Below are 16,487 nucleotides of genomic sequence, written 5' to 3' on the forward strand. Positions count from 1 at the left end.
AGTCAAAGCAAGATCCTCTATGACCCACCTCCTAGAGTAATGGAAATAAAAGCAAAAGTAAACAAGCAGGACCTGATTAAACTTAAAAGCGTTTGCACAGCAAAGGAAACTATAAGCAAGGTGAAAAGACAACCCTCAGAATGGAAGAAAATAATAGCAAATGAAACAACTGACAAAGGATTAATTTCCAAAATATACAAGCAGCTCATACAATACCCGAAAAACAAACAACCCAATCAAAAAGTGGATAAAAGACCTAAATAGACATTTCTCCAAAGAAGACATACAGATGGCTAACAAACACATAAAAAGATGTTCAACATTGTTCATTATTAGAGAAATGCAAATCAAAACTACAATGAGATATCACCTCACACAGGTCAGAATGGCCCTCATCAAAGTCTACAAACAATAAATGCTGAAGAGGGTATGGAGAAAAGGGATCACTCTTGCACTGTTGGTGGGAATGTAAATTGATACAGCCACTATGGAAGACAGTATGGAGATTCCTTAAAAAAGTAGGAATAAAACTACCATACAACCCAGAAATCCCACTCCTAGACATATACCCTGAGGAAACCAAAACTGAAAGACACATGTATCCCATTGTTCATTGCAGCACTATTTACAATAGCTAGAACATGGAAGCAACCTAGATATCCACTGACAGATGAAATGGATAAAAAAATTAGGATACATATACACAATGAAATATTACTCAGCCATAAAAAGGAATGCATTTGAGTCCGTTCTAATGAGGTGGATGAATCTAGAACCTATTATACAGGGTGAAGTGAGTCAGAAAGAGAAAGATAAATACCATATTCTAATGTATATATACAGAATCTAGGAAAATGGTACTGGCAACAATGGAGAAACAGAAATAAAGAACAGACTTATGGACATGGGGAGAGAGGAGGAGAGGGTGAGATGTATGGAAAGAGTAACATGGAAACTTATATTAGCATATGTAAAATAGATAGCCAACAGGAATTTGCTGTATGGCTCAGGAAACTCAAACAGGGGCTCTGTATCAACCTAGAGGGGTGGGATGGGGAGGGAGATAGGAGGAAGTTTCAAAAGGGTAGGGATATATGTATACCTATGGCTGATTCATGTTGAGGTTTGACAGAAAACAAAAAAATTCTGTAAAGTAATTATCCTTCAATAAAAAAAAATAGCAGAGGAAGGACCTCTGAGAATCCTCTATGCTATAAAACAATGAGAACACTGGCAAAAGTGTCAAAGTCAACTTTTTCAACACTCTGGAAATCAACCAAAGGCTTACAACAACCCAAGGAATGTTTTTTTCAAAAAAAATGTCTGACTCTCCTTAAGAACACTGAGCTTTGTGGCATTTTAACTTGCTGTATTCCCACCTTCCCTTCCCAGGGGCTACCAGGAGCCTTGAAAACCAAGAGTTGAAAACTGCAATGAAAACCAGCAATCAAAAATCCAGTGGAGAAAAAAGAGGTTGGAACTTCTTCAAAGTGCCATTCCCTGAGAACTGCTGTTATTAGACCTGTCTGGTGGTTCTCTGGAAGACCCTACTTTCAAATCTGTTCTTATATAAACTGACTCAAAGCTTTCCCAGTGCAAACAGATTTTTCCCTGGGAGAATTCACCAAAAAGAGAGATAACTGTTTACCATCATAACTGCCAGTAGTAATGGAAACGGAGCAAACAATAGGCTAACAAACAAACTTAAGAGGAAAATCTGGGAAATGATATTTCCATAGGTGGCTTTGAAAATCTCCAACATACTCCTAGAAATCTAGATGGCTACACACAAGGGTTGGGCTGTACAGATACTCAGGAAAGACTTGAGAACATCCTAAACTCTCCTGAGAAAAATGTATGCAGGTCATGAAACAATAGTTCAAACTAGACATGGAAAAACTGGTTCAAAATTGGGAAAGGAGTATATCAAGGCTGTATATTATCACCTTGCTTACTTAATTTATATGCAGAGTAAATCATGCAAAATGCTGGGCTGGATGAAGCACAAGCTGGAATCAACATTGCCAGGAGAAATATCAATAGCCTCAGATATGCAGATGATACCACCTTAACAGTAGAACTGAAGAGGAACTAAAGAGCCTCTTGATGAAGGTGTAAGAGGAGAGTGAAAAACCTGACTTAAAACTCAGCATTCAAAAAATGAAGATCATGGCGTCCAGTCCCATCATTTCATGGGAAATAGATGGGGAAACAATGGAAACAGTGACAGAGTTTATTTTCTTGGGCTCCAAAATCACTGCAGATAGTGACTGCAGCCATGAAATTAAAAGACTCTTGTTCCTTGGAAGAAAAGCTATGACAAACCTAGACAGAATATTAAAAAGCAGAGACATCACTTTGCCAACAAAGGTCTACCTAGTTAAAGCTATGGTTTTTCTAGTAGTCATGCATGGATGTGAGAGTTGGACCAGAAAGAAGGCTGAGCACTGAAGAATTGATGCTTTTGAACTCTGGTGCTGAAAAAGGCTCTTGAAAGTCCCTTGAGGAGCAAGATCAAACCAGTCAATCCTAAGGGAAATAAATCCTTAATATTCACTGGAAGTGGAGAAGGGCATGGCACCCCACTCCAGTGTTCTTGCCTGGAGAATCCCATGGACAGAGGAGCCTGGTGGGCTACAGTCCATGGGGTCACAAAGAGTCAGACACGACTGAAGTGACTTAGCACTTAGCACGTTCACTGGAAGGACTGATGTTGAAGCTGAAGCTCCAGTACTTTGGCCATCTGATGCAAAGAGCTGACCTACTGGAAAAGACCCTAATGCTGGGAAAGACTGAAGGCAGGAGGAGAAGGGGATGACAGAGGATGAGATGGTTGAATGGCAACATTGACTCCAATGAACATGAGTTTGAGCAAACTCTGGGAGATAGTGAAGGACAGGGAAGCCTGGTGTGCTATATAGTCCATGGAACAGCAAAGAGTCAGAAATGACTGAGCAACTGAACAACAACAAACTCTTACCACTGGCTTATCTTGAGGAGATACACAGGAAGGAAGTGAAGGCTAAGGCAGAGTTGAGAAACTATCTGGCTAGGTATTGAAGGCATGTCCCAATGTACACACTGGCTCTCCTCTACCTAATAATTTATAACTCATTTTTCCTTATAAAGGTATGATAAAGACACATGCACACATATATATGTAAATATAATATCAAATAAATATATAATATAAAAATATAAGAAAAGTTACAATCATTGTGGAATTGTTTACAATAGTAAGTTCATTAAAACCAATTAAATATTCAACATTATAGGGTTAATTACAGTATATCTACATTTTCAGATACCATGTAGCTATTTGAAAATGAAAGGCTAAAATAAATAAATTTTTTTTTAAGTTTTAATAAAAAAAATAAAAGGCTGACCTGTATCTACTGACATGGAAAACTTTTCAAGATATATTACTTATTTTTTTTAAATCATACTAGAAAACAATGTATATAGCATGACTCTTTTCTCTTAAAGTAGATTATTTCTATTTTTCCCTTTTTTAGAGGGTCTTGATTCCTAAATGTATGCTTCATCTTTTTACTAGCTTCTGTGAGATCAAAGGGCTTCCCTTGTGGCTCAACTGGTAAAGGATCCACCTGTAATGTGGGAGACCTGGGTTCAATCAACCCTCTGCCTAAAAACTGGTAACTTATCTCATCTTACAAAACACACAGATATATATTCATAATTGAATACAAAATGGATTCTAAGGTCAACATTAAATTATAGGAGGAATTAAAGAGTGTCTTTCACATCTTTATACACTTAAATATTTCTTGGATATTTTTATAAAAATAACATTCAAGAATTATGTATGTTGATTTAAAAGGAAAAAAAGAAGCCTGGGACTTCCTGATTAGTCTCAGAACATGTGGCAATAAACAGAAATAAGGTCAAAATAGGAAACCAGGAATTGAAAACCAAGGAATGTAAGAGAGCAAGTAAGCTATTCTTAACTGTGGTACAACAAGTAGGCAGTACCTAGAAGTCCAAACAAACATATAAATCTGTGGTCAGGAAAAGGCTGTAAGTCAAAAACCAAAGAGACAAAGGAGAATCCCAATCGCCACAAGAGTTAATCAAAATGCCAAGTAGGAAGTAAGGAATTAAAAAAGGAAAAGCAAACCAAGCACCATGTCTATATTAATCATGGCTTCATATGGTGGGCATTTAATAACATTTATTACATTAATGAATCAGTAAACTCTGAAGAGTTTTTCTTGTCTCTTGTTTGCTTACTTGGGAATATTGACTATCACATTCATTTATCCTTGATTCTAAGAGAATACAGTTTGGCTGACAATAAATATATATAATCCCAATATATGTAATCTTCTATAAGCACAGAAACTTGATTTTGCCTAAGGGAAAAACAAAAGGACTGCTAAAATTAGATCATGAACACTAGAGATTGCAGGCCTTTGGAAGCACTATTTCTATCATTAACATGAATAGTCCTTTCAACTATTTTCTTTACAATTTATATGCAGTGCAAGTTAAAAGCTATTAGGAGACAATTCAGTATCTGAAAACTTGAGGTAGAAATTCGTGCAGATTCCAGGCAATGGGAAAAGAACTGTCAAGGGTAGACAAGAAAACAGATATGAGTCTTCAACAGAAGGGGGAAAAAATGAACTAAGGCATGAAGTAAGAATGCAATTGGCAGGTATGGAGATTTATGATTAACTGGAGCCTGCGGGAAAAAGGCAAAATGGTTGTCTGAGGAGGCCTTACAAATAACTGAGAAAAGAATAGAAGCTAAAGGCAAAGGAGAAAAGGAAAGATATACCCATTTGAATGCAGAGTTCCAAAGAATAGCGAGAAGAGATAAAAAGCCTTCCACAGTGATCAATGCAAAGAAATAGAGGAAAACAATAGAATGGGAAAGACTAGAAATCTCTTCAAGAACATTAGAGATACCAAGGGAACATTTCATGCAAAGATGGGCTCAATAAAGGACAGAAATGTTATCGACCTAACAGAACCAGAAGATATTAAGAAGAGGTGGCAAGAATGCACAGAAGAACTGTACAAAAAAGATCTTCACGACCCAGATAATCATGATGGTGTGATCACTGACCTAGAGCCAGACATCCTGGAATGTGAAGTCAAGTGGGCCTTAGGAAGCATCACTATGAACAAAGCTAGTGGAGGTGATGAAATTCCAGCTAAGCTAAGCTATTTCAAATCCTAAAAGATAATGCTGTTAAAGTGTTGCACACAATATGTCAGCACATTTGGAAAACTCAGCAGTGGCCACAGGACTGGAAAAGGTCAGTTTTCATTCCAATCCCAAAGAAAGGCAATGTCAAATGTTCAAACTATCACACAATTGCACTCATCTCACATGCTAGTAAAGTAATGCTCAAAATCCTCCAAGCCAGGCTTCAACAGTATGTGAACCGTGAACTTCCAGATGTTCAAGCTGGATTTAGAAAAGGCAGAGGAACCAGAGATCAAATTGCCAACATGTGTTGGATCATCAAAAAAGCAAGAGAATTGCAGAAAAACATCTATTTCTGCTTCATTGACTATGCCAAAGTCTTTGACTGTGGGGATCACAATAAATTGTGGAAGATTCTGAAAAGAGACTGGAATACCAGACCACCTGACCTGCCTCCTGAGAAATCTGTATGCAGGTCAAGAAACAACAGTTAGAACTGGACATGGAACAACAGACTGGTTCTAAATCGGGAAAGGAGTATGTCAAGGCTGTATATTATCACCCTGCTTATTTAACTTATATGCAGAGTACATCATGAGAAATACAAGGCTGGATGAAGCACAAGCTGGAATCAAGATTGCCAGGAAATATCAATAACCTCAGATATGCAGATGACACCACCCTTATGGCAGAAAGCGAAGAAGAACTAAAGAGCCTCTTGATGAAAGTGAAAAAGGAGAGTGAAAAAGTTGGCTTAAAGCTCAACATTCAGAAAACTAAGATCATGGCATCTGGTCCCATCACTTCATGGGAAATAGATGGGGAAACAATGGAAACAGTGAGAGACTATTTTCTTGAGCTCCAGAATCACTGCAGATGGTGACTACAGCCATGAAATTAAAAGATGCTTGCTCCTGGGAAGAAAGCTATGACCAACCTAGATAGCATATTGAAAAGCAGAGACATTACTTTGCCAACAAAGGTCCATCTAGTCAAAGCTATGGTTTTTCCAATAGGCATGTATGGATGTGAGAGTTGGACTATAAAGAAAGCTGAGCACAGAAGAATTGATGCTTTTGAACTGTGGTGTTGGAGAAGACTCTTGAGAGTCCCTTGGACTGCAAGGAGATCCAATCAGTCCATCCTAAAGGAAATCAGCCATGAATATTCATTGGAAGAACTGATGCTGAAGCTGAAATTCCAATACTTCGGCCACCTGATGTGAAGAGCTGGTTCATAAGAAAAGACCCTGGTGCTGGGAAACATTGAAGGCAGGAGGAGAAGGGGATGACAGAGGATGAGACTGTGGGATGGCATCACCGACTCCATGGACATGAGTTTGAGTAAGCCCTGGGAGTTGGTGATGGACAGGGAAGCCTGAAGTCCATGGGGTCGCAAAGAGTCAGACACAACTAAGTGACTGAACTGAACTGGAGCATGGGGTTCTTGCCTGGGAAAGATTTATGGAGAAAGGAAGAGCAGCAAGCAAAATTATGAAGAAGTGAGGACCAGAAGCATAAGAGTTTGGCCTAAGAAGAGCAGCTAAATTTTTGAGATAATGACATGACAAAAACTGTGTTTTAAGAAAATTGGTCTCGTAGTTGTGTACAGGAAAAAGTGGAGACTGCGGACAGAAAATTAGGATACCATGGCAGTGATCCAGGTTTTTTAGTGCCTTTTATAGAATAGCCCATCCTAATTTTTCTCAACCTGGACTACTAGGGCAAAAAGGAGTTAAGAAATTCTGAAAAAACATAAATTCGTATAACCACCCCACCCTAAAATCAGTTACTATCAAAAATAATTTTCTTCTATAATTCTGAAGAAAATATTTTTACCTGGATCCTGAGAGACCAAGTAACAGACATCATTCACAGCCTTAAGGAAATCTGAAAAATCCAGCATTCCATTAACTATAAGAAATGATTCAGAAAAATAAAGAAAAAAACTCCATTAGCAAATTTATCAGCAGATTCACTAAGCATATAAGATAAAAATACAAACTAAAAATGTAACTAGAATTAACTGACATTAGAATACCATAGTCTATACACAAGAGCAGTCATGTGGTAGTTCTCTCTTTAGTTTTTAAGGAACCTCCATACTGTTCTCCATAGTGGTTATACCAATTTACATTCCCATCAATGGTGTAGGAGGGTTCCATTTTTCCACATCTTATCCAGCATTTATTGTTTATGCACTTTTTGATGATGGCTATTATGACCTGTGGATCCCTTAATAACAAGCTTTGAATGGTCTGTAAATGTAATGCCTTCTCTATTATCTACTTCTTTGATTCAAGTATCAAACATTGAGTGCAAAAATATATTTTTTTCTAGGTTTCTGTTGTTGTTCAATAGTCCAGTCATATCCAATTTCTCTAGCTACTTAAAGTGTAATTTTTATGGTTTTATTTTTGTCTTTAAACAAGAGTGATGTTGAACCTATTCATATATAATTATTGACTATATGTGTTATATTTTATGTGAAATACTTGTCCATGTGTTTTGCCCTCTTTTCTATTTCATTATTTGTTATCGATTTGTATGAATTCTTTACACATTTTGTAAACTAATCATTTGTCAATTGTGTGAATTGCAAATATCCCCAAGTTTGTAACCTGTCTTTTCACTTTCAGGTATCTTTTTAAATATGCATGCAAAGTTGCTTCGGTCATATCCAACTCTTTGCAACCCAATGGACTGTAGCCTACCAGGCTCCTCTGTCCATGGGATTCTCCAAGCAAGAATATTGGAGTGAGTTGCCATGCCCTACTCCAGGGGATCTTCCCAACCCAGGCAACAAATTTTAATATAATTAAATATATCAAATATATTAATCTCAAACATTTTTTGCCTTAAGAAACTTTCCCTATCCCATGCCATTTCATACTAAGGCAATTAGCAAAAATTAAAAGTCTAAAAATATCAAATGTTTATGACAGCATGTCATAACCCAACCTAGCAATCAATCAATCCAGTCATGTGTATCTGAGGCCCAATTTTTTAATATCATTATTGTAAATGTGCACAGATGTTTTTTATAACATTTTAAAGTTTAGCTTTTCTATCATTTGTAATTAATCTGACCATGGCAAACCTAGACAGTGTATTAAAAAGCAGAGACATTACGTTGCTGACAAAGGTCCATATAGTCAAAGCTATGGTTTTTCCAATAGTCATGCATGGATGTGAGAGTTGAGAAGAAGGCTGAATGCTGAAGAATTTATGCCTTTAAATTGCGGTGCTGGAGAAGACTCTTGAGAGTCCCTTGGACTACAAAGAGATCAAACCAGTCAATCCTAAAGGAAATCAGTCCTGAATATTCCTTGAAGGACTGATGCTGAAGCTCCAATACTTTGGCCACCTGATACGAAGAGCTGGCTCATTAGAAAAGACCCTAAGGCTGGGAAAGATTGAAGGCAGAAGGAGAAGGGGATGACAGAGGACAAGATGGTTGGATGGCACCACTGACTCAATGGACATGAGTTTGAGCAAACTTGGGGATATGGTGAAAGACAGGGAAGCCTGGTGTGCTGCAGTCCATGGGGTCACGAAGAGTTGGACATGACTGAGTGACTGAACCAAAAACAACATATAACTTATGTCCATGACTGTACACCCCTAAACTAATAATGAAAACATAAAAACTTACCATCAATATCAATAGTCTTCAGTGCCTTTCGCATTTCTGTGTCACTTATAGAGATCTTCAAGATGCGATGGATCATCGGCAGATCATTCACATAAATCTTACCACCTCGAATTTTACTAAAAATTTTACAGGCTTTCTGAAGTGCTGAATACACATAACAAAACAGTTAATTAATTCAAGGGAATAATCATTTATTCTCCCCATCCTCTCCGGGGTCGGGGCTGAGGGGCAGGTGGGGGACAGTCACTAAAGAAAACAGAGGAGCAAATCTTTGTATTTCAACTCTGCTTTAACATCAGTCTTGTTACTTAATTAGGTATGTCTGGAGCCAGTGACCTCTAAACCTATGAGTTTCTAAAGAATTCTCAGAAACTACCAGAAAACTCATGCAAGGCTCACATAAGCAAAGGCTTCCACAACTTTTCCTGAGCATGTTAAACCTTTCTCTGCTGCCTTATAACTTGTGTGTGTATCAGTCAAAGCTCTTGCTATTCTGACTACTTGCATGTCAGTATCCTTCAGTTAAACAGTCAGCTAATAGAGGGCAAGATTTTTCATTCTTCAAGTCCCAGAATCTACTTCAGAACAGATTCTCAAAAAATGTCTACTGAACTAAAGTGGGTTGAATTCACCTTGTTTTCAGAAAAAGAGGCAACAGATAACAGTGATAAATACCAGAAAAAGACTTTTAAAAAGACACTAATGACTTTACTAATAGAAGTTCCACCAAAGTATTGGAGGTAGAAACCAGATTTCAGTGAAGTAGGAAGTAAATACTAAAGCAGTACTAAAGAATGTTCAAACCTTTGGACATTTGCACTCATCTCCTGGGTTAGTAACATCATGCTTAAAATCTTGCATGCTAGGCTTCAGCATTACATGAACCAAGAACTTTCAGATGTCCAAGCTGAGTTTAGAAAAGGCAGAGGAACCAGACAGCAAATTGCCAACATTTTGGCATCATGCAGCACCTTGCTGCATCATAGAGAAAGCAAGGGAATTCCAGAAAAATATCTACCTCTGGTCACTGACGGTGCTAAAGCCTTTGATTATGTGGATCATAACAAACTGTGGAAAGCTCTTAAAGAGATGGGAATACCAGACCATCTTATCTGTCTCCTGAGAAATCTGTATGCGGGTCAAGAAGCAACAGTCAGAAATGGACATGGAACAACAAACTGGTTCCAAACTGAGAAAGGACTATGACAGGGCTGTCTGCTGTTTATTTAACTATAAGCTAAGTACATCATAGGCATTTCAAGATCTTTCTGTGTTGTTGGGTGTTGTCATTATAGACATGCCTGAACCCGCTAAGTCTGCTCCTGCCCCTAAAAAGGGCTCTAAAAAAGCTGTGACCAAGGCCCAGAAGAAGGACGGCAAGAAGCGCAAGCGCAGCCGCAAGGAGAGCTACTCCGTGTATGTGTACAAGGTGCTGAAGCAAGTCCATCCGGACACTGGCATCTCGTCCAAGGCCATGGGAATCATGAACTCCTTCGTCAACGACATTTCCGAGCACATCGCTGGCGAGGCATCGTGCCTGGTGCATTACAACAAGCACTTGACTATCACATCCAGGGAGATCCAGACTACCGTGTGCTTGCTGCTACCTGGGGAGCTGGCCAAGCACGCCGTGTCCGAGGGCACTAAGGCTGCCACCAAGTATACCAGCTCCAAGTAAATATAATATGCCTAGCCGCTGTTAACAGAGAAGGCAATGACACCCCACTCCAGTACTCTTGCCTGGAAAATCCTATGGACGGAGGGCCTGGTGGACTGTAGTCCATGGGGTCACTAAGAGTCAGACACGACTGAGCGACTTCACTTTCACTAAGTACATCATGAGAAATGCCGGGCTGGTTGAGTTACAAGCTGGAATCAACATAGACAGGAGAAACATCAACAACTTCAGATATGCAGACAATACCACTCAATGGCAGAAAATGAAGAGGAACTAAAGAGCCTCTTGATAAGTGTGAAGGAGGAGAGTGAAAGAGTTGGTTTAAAACTAAATATTAAAAAAACTAACATTACGGTATCCAGTTCCATTACTTCAGCCTGGATGAAGTAATAACCAATGCCATGGACATAAACTTGGGCAAACTTCGGGAGATGGTGAAGGACAGGGAGGCCTGGCGTGCTACTGTCCACGGGGTTGCAAAGAATCAGACACAACTGGGCGACTGAACAATAACAGGAAGTAAACAGTAATTAATGAAAACAGCTCTTTCAATAAGCTTCTCTGAAAGAGTATAAAGCTGACAGAGCATCATCCCTAAGGAAGCAGAAGAAAATAAAATTGAAAAAAGAGAAGTGAAAGGATTGGTCTTGTGAAAGCGACTCTTTCTCAATGAGACAATACAGAAGGCTATGGATTTTGTTTATAGTCAAGGAGTTCAGGAAGATTCTGCCAAACTGTCTTTATTAACTCTCTATGAAAAAGCAATATCATCTCTTAAGAACTGAAGGACTAGGTGATAGGATTTGAAGAGAGCAATGAAGATGTGAAATAAGTACAGGAAGAAACAGGAGAGGGATCTGATCAAAGCAAAAGGGAATACCAACTGGTGCTAAAGGCAGCTCAGGTTGGAAATCACATATTCACAGGGGCACCAAATGAGGTAGTCTATGAAATAAAATTGTAAAATAAAAACAACTGCAAGTATTAGAGACTGTGAACAGAGAACAAGACATTAAAGTCTGAGGTTTCAACATTATAACAATGATCAAATTGTGGACATCAGGGTTGGTGAGAGAAATTGAAGTAAAATAATTAGTTTTAAAAAAGTATTGTATGAGTATTACATTAATCAACCACTTGGACACTAAAGATGTCTTTAAAGACATTAAAGATAGGTGGCCCTGCCTCTCAAGAAAGACTGACCAGAATACCTGGAAAGCTACTTGGAGTCAGTTCTAATACTCCATCTAGACAAGGGAGCTAATTCACATCGCCATTAAATGCCGAGTTGTAGCTCTTGGTTCTGCCTGACCAGAAAGCCTGGCCAAAACACCCAGGAAGCTATGCAGCCCAGCAATCCTCGAATGTAGAGTCCAGCAAGCAGAACTGATCATCCACAGAAAAAGTCAGTGCCCTACTTTAGCCAGGGAACTTGGGGCACAGGTCTGCTTGAGTCAAGACCACAAACAAAAAGCCTTTCCAGCCTTGGAGCTGGTTCTCCTGCTTACCCAGATAGAGGAAGTAATTCACAGCCCAGTGCACTGCTGAATGGAGCTTCTGGCCCCGCCTGACCAGGAAGCCTGGCCTGAACACCTGGGAAATGACTTGGTCCAGCAGTACTTGAGCAGACAGCCTGGCTAGTGGGTCTGTCTGCTTGCAGAAACAAGCCAGCAACTGCATCTGGCCAGGGTACACAGATCTACCTGATTAACTCCCCAAACAAGAGTCTTATCAGCCTTGGAGCCTCTTCTATTGAATATAAACTCCAATCCTATTAACTAGGAATCCTAAACAGAGCTCCTGGGAATCTCAGTAGCCCACCCTGAAGTCTCTATTACATTGGCATTTGATCAGAAAACCCAACCAGCAACTCTGCATCTGCAAAGCCAAGATGGTGGCCTTGTCTGTCCAGGGAGTTTGGTGCAGAGATCCGTCTGATTTGATTCCCAAATGAAGAGCTTTGCCAGCCCTGGGGACCTATCCTTCAGTCCCAACCAGGAAGGAAAATAATTTATAGCCCCATCGAAAACTGAATAAAGGCTCCAGTCCAATTTGACCAAGAAACCTAACCATAACTCCTGAGAATCTGTATACACCATTTTGCAATTCCAATTACAATGGCACTTGAGTGGAGAACCCCACTGCTGGTCCTACCTGTCTGCGACAGGATGGTAGATCAGTAGACCAGGGAACTTGGTGCATATATCTGCCCAACTTGATACCCAAAAAAACCTTGCAGGTCTTAGGGTCTGTATGGTACCTTGCTCAGCAAGGAACCTAATTCATAGTCACAACACACTGCTGAACACAGCCTTTAACCTGCCAAACCAGGGGGCTTAACCAGAGCATATGGGGAGCTGTATAACCCATCCTATAGCCCTCTTTACAGTAACAGTTGAACAGATAGACCAGCCCAGGGTTTTCCCTGTCTACAGAGCAAAACTGGGGCATCTAACTAGGAAACTCAGTGCTGTCTAGCCTGATTCGGATTTCTAAACAATAAGCAGTGCATTCCTTTAGGACCAGTTCTACTGCCCTGCAAAACTCAGAAGTTAATTCATAGCCCTGCCTACTACTGAGTATAGTACCCAATCCTGAATGACCAGAGAACCCAGGCAACACAGAACCTTTCCTATAGCTTCATTTAGGGGACGAACCAGAAGTTCTAGCCAGCTGTTCTCAACTAGTGCATCCCCTTCCCAATCTTAGAACATGAGCAGTGTGGCCTAACCCCAAAATAGACTCTGATAGCAAGACCCACCTTCCCAAGGACATTGCCAGTTAACACATCCAGAAACAGAAACTAAGCTGACTGGTGAAAAACTGTCTCTGCTAAAGCAAACCAGTAATATCTGGAAAGGGAGGTCACTTACTCAAATGCAGATGCCAACATAAGGAATCAAAGATAATGAAAAATTACATAAATGTGACACTACCAAAGAAAACTAATAAAGTTTCAATAACTGGCCCTAAAGAAATGGAAATCTATTAAGTGTCAGCCAAAAAACAAGAAGCTCAACAAAGAAACAGAAAATATTAAAAAAAGAAAAAAAGAAAAGAAAAAGAAATCCTAGAACTGAAAAATACAGCCAATTGAATGGGAAAATTAAATAGCTTTAAAAACAAACTGAACCACATAGAAGAAAGAATCTAAAAGAAAGAACATTTAAAATTACCCAGGCAAAAAAAGGGAAAAAGAGCAAAGAGATACTATAGGACTTATAGGACACAATCAGAAGAAACAATATCTGCATTACAGGAGTTCCAGGAAGAGAAGACAAAAAGAAAGAAACAGAAAATATATTTAAAACAACAATGGCTGAAAACATCCCAAACTTAGGAAGATAAATGGACATCAAATCCAAGAGGCCTAAAGGATCCCAAAAAAGTTTGAACCCAAATAAGGTTACACAAAGACACTTTATAATTAAACTGTCAAAAGTCAAGAAGAAAGAAAGAACTTTGAAAGCAAGGAGAGAAAAGAGACAAGAGAATCCCATAAGGCCACTGGCAAATTTTTCAACAGAAACTTTTCAGACCAGGAGAGAATGTGATGATATACTCAAAATACTGAAAGAAAAAAAAAACAAAAACTATCAAGCAAAAAAAACACATCCCTTTAGAAAGCCATCAAAATTGGAAAGAAAAAACTTAGATTGTCTCTTTGAGAACACAGAACATATAATCAGGAAATTTATTCAAAAAATTCTGAAACCTATTATTACCACTTAATTCTTCTGAGTAAAAGCGTCCTTCAGGTACTTCATCATATAGTGTCTGGTAAAGGTTAGAAGGTCTTTCATCTTTCCTGTCAAAGAAACAGCCATATCAGAAAGCAATAAAACAAAAACCCCACAAAACATTTATGTCACTTTGCGATATATAATATTTTGCCATTAAAATTTAGCCTGAAATTCTCCAGTCTCTTACACTCCATAGGAACCTTTCTTTAAAAACTGCCCAAGTGATAATCAGTTATTACATATTCTTTACCCTAGAATTCTCACGTATTTGTTTTAGGTATATCTCTATGGAGCAGATTTACCTTAGTCAATATATAATATCTCTTGGCTGTGGTCCACTTTTTCCTATTCCCAAACTCCAGTACTTTGGCCACCTCATGTGAAGAGCTGACTCATTGGAAAAGACTCTGATGCTGGGAGGGATTGGGGGCAGGAGGAGAAGGGGACGACAGAGCATGAGATGGCTGGATGGCATCACTGACCTGATGGACGTGAGTCTGAGTGAACTCCGGGAGTTGGTGATGGACAGGGAGGCCTGGTGTGCTGCGATTCATGGGGTTGCAAAGAGTCGGACACGACTGAGCGACTGAACTGAACTGAACTGAACTGAATTCAACTTACAGCAAAATTTATAGAAAGTTATTATAAGATTTCCCAGGTGGCTCAGCAGGTAAAGAATCTGCCTGTAATGCAGGTGACACAGGAAATGCAAGTTCAATCCCTGTGTGGGGAAGATCTCCTGGAGAAGGAAATGGCAAACCAATCCAGTATTATTCCCTAGGAAATTCCAAGGACAGAGGAGCTTGGTGGGCTACAGTCCATGGGGCCACAAAAGAGTCAGACATGATTTAACAACAACATTATAAGATATATAAGAATATCTTTAAACAGTCAAAGAATCTCAGATCCCATAACCTGTTGATAAAAACATCTTAAAAAGATGATTCATCTGATTCCATAACATGGAAATCACAGGATGTTGGTGTTGGAAAAAATGTTAAGAGTCCATCTAGTACAAGATTCTTACACAGATGTGGAAACTGAGGCCCAGAAATACAAAGTGAATTCTATAAGAGTTTAAACCAGCATGTGAAGTTGATCAGGACTCAACTCTAAGTCTTTCAATTCCACATGCAGGGCTCTTAGTGCCACACCATCCTTCCTAACAGCAGTCTTGGTTAGCACAAACTATTTGGCATAGTTTCTGTAGAAGGGAGAAATGAATGTTGTAGAAAAATCCCAAATCCGAATCCAACATTTAAAAAGAATACAATGATTTAAATACCGAATAACTGAGGAAGATCTATCAAGAGGTGACAGAGTCTTGTGAACGCTGCACTGACTTGGCAACTTGCATAAAGAGCTTTCTTTTCTAGTCATCTTCTCCTTCACAGACAAAGGAGCAACCTAGAGCCAAATGCAAGCATATCTGTGTCTCAGATCACATTGGTAAACTGGCATTCTTGAACAATAAACCCCTTAAAAGATAATTAATCATACCTAGGCTCCTCACTTAACTATACTTCTAATATAAAATTACCTCTTGTAATTAAATTACAGCTTATAATACTAAAACTTTAAATAAACTATTTAATCTTAAAAATCTAAAATTTTAAATAAACTATTTAATCTTAAAATCTAAAATTTTAAATAAACTATTTAATTAATAAAATACATCATATTCTTTGGCAAAGCCACATTTTTCTTAAGTATGCAACATCATCTCATAATTAATACTGTGTCAATTTATAGTAATGTGTTTTACAAAAGATGGCAAATCTATGGTATAGTGAAGACAAGACTATCAATCTCTAGGCTACATATACAAGTTTTGACTATATAAGTAAAGTAATGTGAAGAATCAACACAGTTATTTAAATACTACAGGTAAGTTTGCTTTAAATTATTCTTATGGTTAAGAAAACTACCATAAACATTGATAAAAATAAGACTGCATGTATAAACTAGTTCAAAAATGGTAAACAGCTTAGGTAGATAGAAAAATGTCACTTTAGAAAATAAGAACTGAATTCTAGGTGTCTTCAATTTCACATGGCTCTATGGAAGGAACCTAGAGCCTTGACTTTTTTTTTTTTTTTTTTTTTGGCTGCGCTGTTCAGGTTACAGGATCTTAGTTCCCCAATTGGGATTGGAATCTCAGGCCCACTGCAGTGTAAGCCCAATTACTAACCACTGGACCTCCAAGGAATTCACTAGAGCACTGACTTTTAAAGAC

The 16,487-nt window shown here is 38.7% G+C and overlaps 1 protein-coding gene across 1 annotated transcript in view; it reads right to left on the reverse strand.

Annotated features, from left to right (window-relative positions):
• Window positions 1-16,487, reverse strand: part of EFCAB13 (EF-hand calcium binding domain 13) — a 239,483-nt gene that overhangs the window by 209,406 nt on the left and 13,590 nt on the right. Inside the window, exons 4-7 of the mRNA XM_055579601.1 lie at window positions 15,537-15,658; window positions 14,234-14,316; window positions 8,831-8,974; window positions 7,015-7,089 (exon numbers count right to left, since the gene is read on the reverse strand). Of these exons, the coding sequence (XP_055435576.1) occupies window positions 7,015-7,089; window positions 8,831-8,974; window positions 14,234-14,316; window positions 15,537-15,658 (424 nt within the window). The remainder of the gene's footprint in view (window positions 1-7,014; window positions 7,090-8,830; window positions 8,975-14,233; window positions 14,317-15,536; window positions 15,659-16,487) is intronic.

Source organism: Bubalus kerabau, chromosome 4, assembly GCF_029407905.1.
Source record: "Bubalus kerabau isolate K-KA32 ecotype Philippines breed swamp buffalo chromosome 4, PCC_UOA_SB_1v2, whole genome shotgun sequence".
Taxonomy (NCBI): Eukaryota; Metazoa; Chordata; class Mammalia; order Artiodactyla; family Bovidae; genus Bubalus; species Bubalus kerabau.